This window comes from Cylas formicarius, unplaced genomic scaffold, assembly GCF_029955315.1.
Source record: "Cylas formicarius isolate icCylForm1 unplaced genomic scaffold, icCylForm1.1 PGA_scaffold_14__1_contigs__length_1757220, whole genome shotgun sequence".
Taxonomy (NCBI): Eukaryota; Metazoa; Arthropoda; class Insecta; order Coleoptera; family Brentidae; genus Cylas; species Cylas formicarius.
Window position 1 is genome coordinate 1,662,269 of NW_026844236.1, and position 9,507 is coordinate 1,671,775.

General features: G+C 33.2%; 1 protein-coding gene across 1 annotated transcript; it reads right to left on the reverse strand.

The window, feature by feature from the left end:
* Window positions 1-4,850: 4,850 nt before the first annotated feature.
* Window positions 4,851-8,236, reverse strand: LOC132695917 (uncharacterized). Its single transcript, XM_060660483.1, has 3 exons — window positions 7,470-8,236; window positions 7,179-7,404; window positions 4,851-4,892 (listed from the first exon to the last, which is right to left on the reverse strand). Exons 1-3 carry the CDS (start codon window positions 7,559-7,561, stop codon window positions 4,851-4,853), a joined length of 360 nt encoding a protein of 119 aa, XP_060516466.1. The 5' UTR covers window positions 7,562-8,236.
* Window positions 8,237-9,507: the final 1,271 nt, after the last annotated feature.

Genomic DNA, 9,507 nt, shown 5'->3' on the forward strand with positions numbered 1-9,507 from the left:
TGAAAACGCCATTTGGAATGTTGAGGTTATAGAGGAGCACCATTTTTTATGACACCACTTCCTTTAAATGTATTCTTACTGTTATCGTTTCTCTTTGAAAATTAATCAAATTACCGTCTTGATCCACTATTTTAAGGATTATTTCGTCAATGTAATTAGAATTTATAGGTAAATATATAACATTTGACACTTTTTCGATTATACGAAATCCGCTCGGCACACTAGGATAAAACATGTGTAGTATATGTACTGAGTTATTATTATTATAAGAATTCTTTATCAAATTACATTCTACACAAACAGAATTTACTTTCGAAATATTTATCGGAAATTCGGATATGTGTAATTGATTGGCAGACAGTTTTCTATTTTTGAATCCCAACAATTTTGCAATCGAATCACCTTTTTCAAAATGTATCATCTCGTTGGATTTGATTTCGTATTTTAGTGTATTAAGATTGGCCCTCATAAATAAAACGATTTCGTCATTCATCGACAATTCCTTTTCAATCACATTTGTTTTTTGTTGTTTATTTTGTTTTTCTTTTTTCAATGTTTCGTTTTTCTCCGTAATCTTCTCCATTATAAACTTTTCAATGTCGTTAATTTCATAACTACCTTCGGGTACTTCAATAACTTGACTTCCGATATAAAATTTATTGTTGGAATTGTCTACATTGGGAATTGTGTTGAAAGTAACAAAGTCGATCAATCCGATCGCATAACTTTTTGAATCGTCCAAAACTATGGGAGGATATATTTTAGTCGAAAGTATCGAGTCTTTACCAGATAATGTAAACGTATACATACCGACCGATCTGTACAAAGGTTATCGGATTAATGAATAACAGTTTGCTAATAATAAATAATTTATTCGGAAAGAAAATGTAAACATAGCTGACCACAATTCACGGTATTAAATTTTTGATAAACATCGTAATTGTATCGTATATTGCACGGTCCATTCGAATTGAAATATGTCAATGCTTCCAGTGGCGGAGGTAGATTTCCATAACTGTCAAAATACATGATATTAGGTCCCTGTTTTTTGTAACATGTCCAGTGGGTTCCGGTTCCGCTTCTACTGTCCAAGTTGATTATACCTCGTTCATTTTTTCTTATTTTTCTGGGCAGATTATCTCGCATAAAAACACCCCTAAACCAAGGTATTTTCAACAACTTTTTAGCATACTTTTCCAACTGAATATTCGTTAACGGATAATCGTTAGGTATTTGCTTCTTATTCATTTTATTAATTTGTACTGCAATTGCGACGCCGGTACTAAGTTTACTATTTATTTGTTAACGGTTATATGGCTTAAGAAAAAGTCCCATTCCTGTTTTATACGGTTTTAAGTATATGCCTTTACCCATTGCGATAGCTTCCATGGTTTTGTTGTGGCGTTGCGATTCTTGCAATTGTTTCGTTGCCGATTTCGCATCGTTTACAGCTTTCGCGATACCCGCAGCTCCACCGGAAAGAGCACCGAGCGCCGAAAGTCCAGCAAATATCGGAATGAGCGGTAAAACACCACCCGTTTTTGGTATCGGTACGATACGATTAGGTTTGATTTTATTTTTTAAACTCTGAGCCGCCTTTAATGCGACACGAATTGCATCACCATAAGTACTAGGTTTTTGTTTAATAACGTGTTTTTTAATTCGTTTAGTAGCATTTGTAAAGCCAATTTTTTTCTCTCGTCGCCGTCGTCGTTGTATCGCACTTGTTTTACGTTTTCTTGGATTAGTGTTTTTTCTTCTGACCATTGTACCGATTACAACTTCTAATTAGTACTGAAAGTGTTTTCCATCTTTATTCACTATTTATAATTTGAAGTTTTTAGGTGGTGTGTATACTTACTTTTAATTTTCATTTTCTATTATCAATATTCGATATTTTTGATAGAATCATCCATTTCTATGTTTTTCTCATTATCTTCTACGTTTAATCTTTTTGTCCTTTTTATTTCATTTCTATCAATCGTGGCAGCTTTTCTTTTCCGATTATGAACTAATACGATACGAGGTTTCTTTTTTGAAATTTCATTATCTTCATCATCATTTAGAATGCTTTTAGGTCGAACTCTATCTAATGGATAATCGTCTGCGATATCAAAATCTTTCTTATCTTCATATGTCTGTGGTTTCGATTTGTTGTTTTCTTTTCGCTGCTGTGTCTTCTTTTTCTTCTTTTGGCTGCAAATATTCTTTTTCTCTTTCTGATTTATCATCTTGGCTAAAGAATCCTCAATTTCGTATAAACTTTTTTTAGTTTTTTGTAGTTTTTTTAAACAAGTTTGAATTAATCTCCTGGAACGGTAATAGTAACCACCACCGCCGCGGTCTGTATTTGGAATGCCCATTCCGAGTTTTAATTTTGTTTTCATTGCCGCCGTTACTCCTAAAGCGGCAATTTTCTCCTTCCACCCGGAATTTTTAGCTTTAAATCTCGCTAAAGCCTTGGAAGCTAATACTTTATCTGCCTCGTGACGTTTGTTTAAATCACTTTCCGTTGAATAGGCGATATCGTGTTGTTTGCATGCATTGTAAAAACCGTTTATGCCGGAATCGTTTTTAGCGAGACGTTTTTCAACTTTTGTACCGGGGCCGCACCAATTATACCCCGGAATATGCATTTCAAAAGGCAATTTGTTGATTACCGTATTTAATAAACCGTTACCTGATGCGTAACATTTCATGCTGACGATCGTGTGTGTTCGTTTTGTTAGTACAAACTAATATAAAAAGTTTGTAAGTCATCTATTTTATATCATTATGAATAGTACGGTGTTTTAGAAAACAATCACATTATGAAACTTATTAAACAAAGTACTACATTAGATATTGAAAATAATACGTTTCACGAAAAATCTTACAAGAGGCATGGTAAATTGTTTCCCGCAACAATAAGATGTATTATCGTGGGTCCTTCGAATTGCGGTAAAACTAACGTGATGATTAATTTAATCGAACAGGAGAACGGTGTAAAATTTGAAAACGTATACATTTATTCGCGATCTTTGAACCAACCAAAATATATTTACCTGGATCAACTGCTGAAATAAATAAAAGGTATTCGTTATTTTACATTTAACGCCGGTGAAAGCATTATGCATCCGTCGGAGGCTAAACCGAACAGTATTTTCATTTTCGACGATGTAGCGTGCGACAACCAAGATGTCATACGCGAATACTTTAGTATGGGACGACATAATAAAATTGATTCGTTTTATTTATGTCAAACGTATGCTAAAATACCTAAACATCTTATAAGAGACAATGCTAATTGTCTCGTAATTTTCAAACAAGACGATTTAAATTTGAAACACATATACAACGATCATATCGGTACCGATATGACTTTTGAACGTTTTAAAGAAATGTGTGCTTTATGCTGGAACGAAGCGTTTAGTTTCCTAACTGTATTTAAAGACTGCGATATTAATCAAGGAGGTCGATATAGGAAAACATTTGATTGCTTCATACATTTCTAATCGTCCTGTCGCGGCGGCGGCGGCGGAAGCTGTTTCGACCTGTTCAGGAGCTGTTCAGACCTGTTCAGAAGCTGTTTAGACCTGATCAAGAGCTGTTTTAGACCTGTTCAGGAGCTGTTTAGGTCCCCGATCAAAAGTTGTTTACGCCTGATCAGAGAGAGCTGTTCCTATAAAGGTTATTCACTAGTGGTTCTACATTCAGAACGTAACTTGCTATAGACGGTGATATCGAGCGCTATGATCAGTCAACAAAATGATAAAGTTTTGAAAAAACGATTAATTTCTAAACGTAAGGATATAAGAAAAAAACTTGAAGAATTAAAACGTGGTGAAATGATGCAAGAGACAATGTTTAAGCCTATTACAAAACGATTGAAAAATATCGAGTCTTCTTTGCAAAATTCAACAAGAACAACAACGCCAGCAACCACGACGACGAAGACGACTCTAGTAAGTGATGTAACACAAACTACTCCAAAGTATCATCTTCCCGTAAAAGTGGAGGAGCCCGCCTCCGCCGCAGCAGCAGCAGCCGCCGCCACAGCAGAAGAACAAACTTTACCACTATCAGTAATTCAAAAGAAACGAAAAATATTGCCCAGACAGTTATCATTTAATTCGACTCCTATTAGTAATTACGATTCACCGAGTGAAATGAAACAATCAATTATAGATGAAATTGATTCAGATTATGAAGACAACGTAGTAAACGTAGACAAGGAATCTACTAGTCGATTTGAAGATATCGGACCAGTGTCTTTTATTGAATATTTGGATCAATACGATCCATTACCACGGAAATATATTCGAGAAATGTACGAAGATACCGAAAATAGAGAGTTTGATCACAAGTATGGCGTTAGAATGGATAAAAGTACTGAAAAATTTTTTATTGGTAACTCACAAGTAGATATTCAAGGATCAGATATTTATGTTCAAGGAAAACGGTACAGAGGTACTCAAGGTTTATACGAATTGTTATTTAAAAAGTATCCTAACAATAGTTTATTTAACGAACAAGACAGGGAAAATTATAAACAAATTGTATACAAAACGAACGCTCACAAAAGACATTATAAACCCAATGCTCAAATTGACGGAAGTAAGCTGAAAAAATATAAAAATATTATTGCACCAACAACAACAACTGGGGGAAAGGGTTTAATGACAACAATGGAAGTGACACCCAATAAAAAAGATTACATTTATTGGGACGATCCAAATGAATTAGTCGATCGATTGCGTCTACTCGTATCGTCACAGTCTGCAGGTCATACGGGTCACTTAAATGAGATAAATTCGCTAATTGAAGAATTGCGCGAAGCCGATATTATAGAATGAAGCCGTCGAAATTTATTACGGATGCCAAGCGACAAGTTGTCGAGGAACTTCATAAACCTGCTCGTATAAACTTTAAACGTAGAAAAACTATAATTAAATCTTTATATGATCTGTTTCAAGCTGACCTTATCGAAATGATTCCGTACGCAAAACAGAATCGTGGATACAAATACATACTAATTGTAATAAATTGTTTTTCTAAATTTGTTTGGGCGCTACCTGTAAAAAATAAGTCGGGAGCGGAAGTGACGAGAGCTATGGAAACAATTTTAAAGTCCACCAAAAAACCAAAAAATTTACAAACTGACGCTGGAGCTGAATTTTTTAACAAAGACTTTCAAAATTTAATGAAAAAATATCATATCAATCATTATAATGTATTTAGCGAGAAAAAGGCCGCTATAGTGGAAAGAGTGAACCGTACCATAAAAAATATAATGTGGAAAGAGTTTAGTCTACGAGGAAACTATAAATGGATCGACATATTATCGAAAATTGTTAGAAACTACAATAATACACATCACAGCGTAATTAAAATGAAACCGGCCGATGTTATAAAAAAGCACGAAAAAAATCTAATAGAAACGGTGTTTAATCGAATAAAAATGACAAATCTTAATACCAAATTTAAGATTGGCGATCGCGTACGAATATCGAAGAGGCGAGGGGTTTTCGATAAAAAATACCAACCAAATTGGTCAACGGAAATTTTTACGGTAGATAAAGTTCAACTAACCAATCCCACTACGTATTTATTAAAAGATGAAAATAATCAAAATATTCTCGGTGGATTTTACAAAGAACAATTGCAAAAAGTGAAGTTTCCAGACGTTTATCTAGTTGAAAAAATTCTCAAAAGGAAACGCGATAAAGTGTTTGTAAAGTGGTTGGGGTTTGATAACAAACACAATAGTTGGATAGATATAAATAATGTTGCGTAGGTTTGAGGAAGATTCAGTTGCAAATTAGTAGTGCTCGTAGAACATTTAAAAAATGTTTATCCTCGACGTTCAAGGATTTCAGTATAAACAGAGCGATTATATCGTTAGAGAAATCGCAATTATAAACGTGTCCAGTGGAAAAGTGTTTCATAGAATGGTGAAAACACCTTGTCCGTATAACTGGTTCACAGGTGAAATTAGAAACCATCTTTTGAAGACCACGAATCGTGTCCACGGACTATCCTGGGATGAAAAAGAAGATGAGACCTGTCTACCTCAAGAAAGTGTAGTTAGTTTTATTAGAAACATTGTACAAAATAACTATATCTATGTTAAAGGCAATTGTAAGGTAAACTATTTAAAATCACTGCTTTATTACAATGATATTGATATTGTCGATTTACATGACATTGGATGTCCAAATTTTAAAAGTTTAAAAGAAAATAACCAGTATAATTTTCATTGTAATAATCACTTTTATAATTTCTCTAATTGTGCCAAAGAAAATGTACTATTGCTGAGAAATTGGTATATTAATAAAAATTATCTTAAAAAATGAACTTGTTGTTTTATTAACTTTAACCATAAGAACAATTAAAATGATTTTTATCATGTGATGGAAAAATTAAACAAGTTATAACTCGAATATTTTTTTATTATTTTTATTTACTAACTAACTAAAAACGATTAATTTCTAAACGTAAGGATATAAGAAAAAAACTTGAAGAATTAAACGTGGTGAAATGATGCAAGAGACAATGTTTAAGCCTATTACAAAACGATTGAGAAATATCGAGTCTTCTTTGCAAAATTCAACAAGAACAACAACGCCAGCAACCACGACGACGAAGACGACTCTAGTAAGTGATGTAACACAAACTACTCCAAAGTATCATCCTCCCGTAAAAGTGGAGGAGCCCGCCGCCGCCGCCGCAGCAGAAGAACAAACTTTACCGCTATCAGTAATTCAAAAGAAACGAAAAATATTGCCTAGACAGTTATCATTTAATTCGACTCCTATTAGTAATTACGATTCACCGAGTGAAATGAAACAATCAATTATAGATGAAATTGATTCAGATTATGAAGAGAACGTAGTAAACTTGTTGTTTTATTAACTTTAACCATAAGAACAATTAATATTATTTTTATCATGTGATGGAAAAAATTAAACAAGTTATAACTCGAATATTTTTTAATATTTTTATTTACTAACTACACTAAATTTTTGACTTTCAAACTCGTCCGCGTCGTCGTCTAAAACGAAGCAAAAATCTTCAACTTTGCTGGTACTGGGAGTGGTGGTAGTCGTCGTCATCGTCGTAGTGGTGGCTGATTTTAAAATTCTGTTTTCCAGAATTTTTATTTTCTTTTCTTCCGAAGCCGGCTTGAATTTTTTAGCCGGTACCGGTTCGTCCTCCTCTATGGCAGCCGCATAAAAATTGACGTCCGAGAATTCACGCATCCCCTTCAATAACAATTGTAATTCTTCCTCGTCATCGGCCGCCACTCTCAGGTATCGGACGGGAAGATTTTTTAATTTTCCCTGAACCGTTTCATTCTTCGGTGAATATTTCAAATACAAGTGAACTCTCTTGTTCACAATCTTCACTTCTTTCCTCCCATACCTATGATAATTTGATAGATTTTTAGTAAATTATGGAAAACAAAACAATGAAGGTGACAGACTTACCTGAATAAATTTTTTAAAAATACCGCCAGCATCTTGTTGGAAAGTCTGGCGGGATCCGTTGACTCAAAAATTAATGTTGACGGAGTGTCCATAGTCGTTGTGTACAATGATTCCTTGTCGTAGAGTTCGATATATTTATATGCATTTATTTTTTTTAATTATTATCTATCCTAAAATTTCCACTTCGTCAGCACGATAATAACACAGTGCATTCATAATATTAAAAGCGATTACGTTATATTTATCAATTGCGCAAAACATAATAGTTTTGACCCTAACCCCGCTATCCGATAAAAGCGGTAAAATTCTACAAAGTGATATTATTTATCACATACGCGTCTATTAGAATAGACAAAAAAGTCTGCTGCGTATAAGTAAAAATGTCTGAAATCAGTGAGTTGAGTGAAAAAACGCTGCTGAAAATTAAAGAAGTTGGTGAGTTAATTAAAACAAAACATGAATATTGCAAGTGGATAAAATTTCTGAACAGAAACAATTTAATTTTGAAAAAATATTTAAAAAGTGTATCGTCATCGTCGACAGACAGAAAAGCGGTGGCAAAAATAGAATCAAATTTAAGTCTTTTAAAAAATTTTAAAGAACAATTCAAACATCATAAAACAGTTAAAAAAAATAATGCAAAATTAATTTGGGTTGATAACGAGTCTTGCTTTAAAAATCGTATTAAAACGGGAGCAATAGTTAATTTAGATATTAAAGATCCTATAATATTTTTTAGCAAGGCGTTTAGATCATTCTCTTGTCAAATAAAAAAAGCCCTTCGTTAGTCCCTAATTAAAGTTAACGTAATATTTCTTGCAGATTTTGTAAAACCACAAACAGCCGAAACCGATGTAAAACATTTTTCCACCAAAAATCGCGTCATCGATCATAATACCGATTTGAAAGAATTTTATAGTAATTATATTAAAAATAATATATTAACAAAATTAGAGGATTTTCAAGAGAGGGATTCTGGTTGGGCTCTTCACCGGATTCTACAATTAAAAGTTAACATTAATAATTATACACCGACAAATATCGGTCTTTCAACTTATGTATCGATGCCAAAATTTATTATTAATAAAAAAGCTGTTCTTAATATTCAAAATAACGATGAATATTGTTTTCTTTGGTCTATCGTTGCCGCGCTACATCCTTGTCGTACAAATCAAAATCCGCGTATTACCTATTCATATCCTCATTTCAGTGAAGTTTTAAAATACGATGGCATTGAATTTCCAATCAAATTAAAAGACATAAAAAAGTTTGAAGAAATGAATAATATTTCCATAAACGTTTTCTCATTAGAAAAGCGGGATATTGTACCGGCGTGTTTAAGTCAATTCTCTTATTTAAGAACGGTTAATTTATTGATGCTTCCCACCGATATAACCAATGATTACGACGACGACGACGACGACGACGACGACGTCGACAACAATAATCTCTCTAATCACATTAACAATTTTGAGACAGTTTTTCATTTCGCATTAATTAGAAGTTTATCACGGTTATTATCGAAACAAAGCGGAGATTCGACTCATAGCAGATTTTATTGCGATAGGTGCTTAAATCATTTTTATTCACAACAAACTTTAAATAAACACATATTTAGTTGCAGAAAATTAAATAAAACCAAAATTACGCTCCCAACTAAACAAGAGAAACACGTAACATTTTCGCATTTTAAAAATAAAGAAAAAGTACCGTTTGTTATTTACGCGGATATCGAGTGTATTTTACAAAAATACGAAGATTCCGCTGCGACGGGAAACATTAAAAAATATCAAAAACATATTCCTTGTAGTATTTCTTATTATCTGTTGTGCAGTTACGATAATAATCTTTCCAAATTTAACTTGTATACGGGTAAAGATTGTATGAGCTGGTTTTGTCGACAATTACAAGAACTGGCCCTACAATTAAATCCTATATTTAAGAATGCTGTTTCAATGACACCTTTGACTGAACATGAAAAAGAATCATTTTATACATCAACCACATGTCACATTTGTTCAAAACCATTTACCGAAAA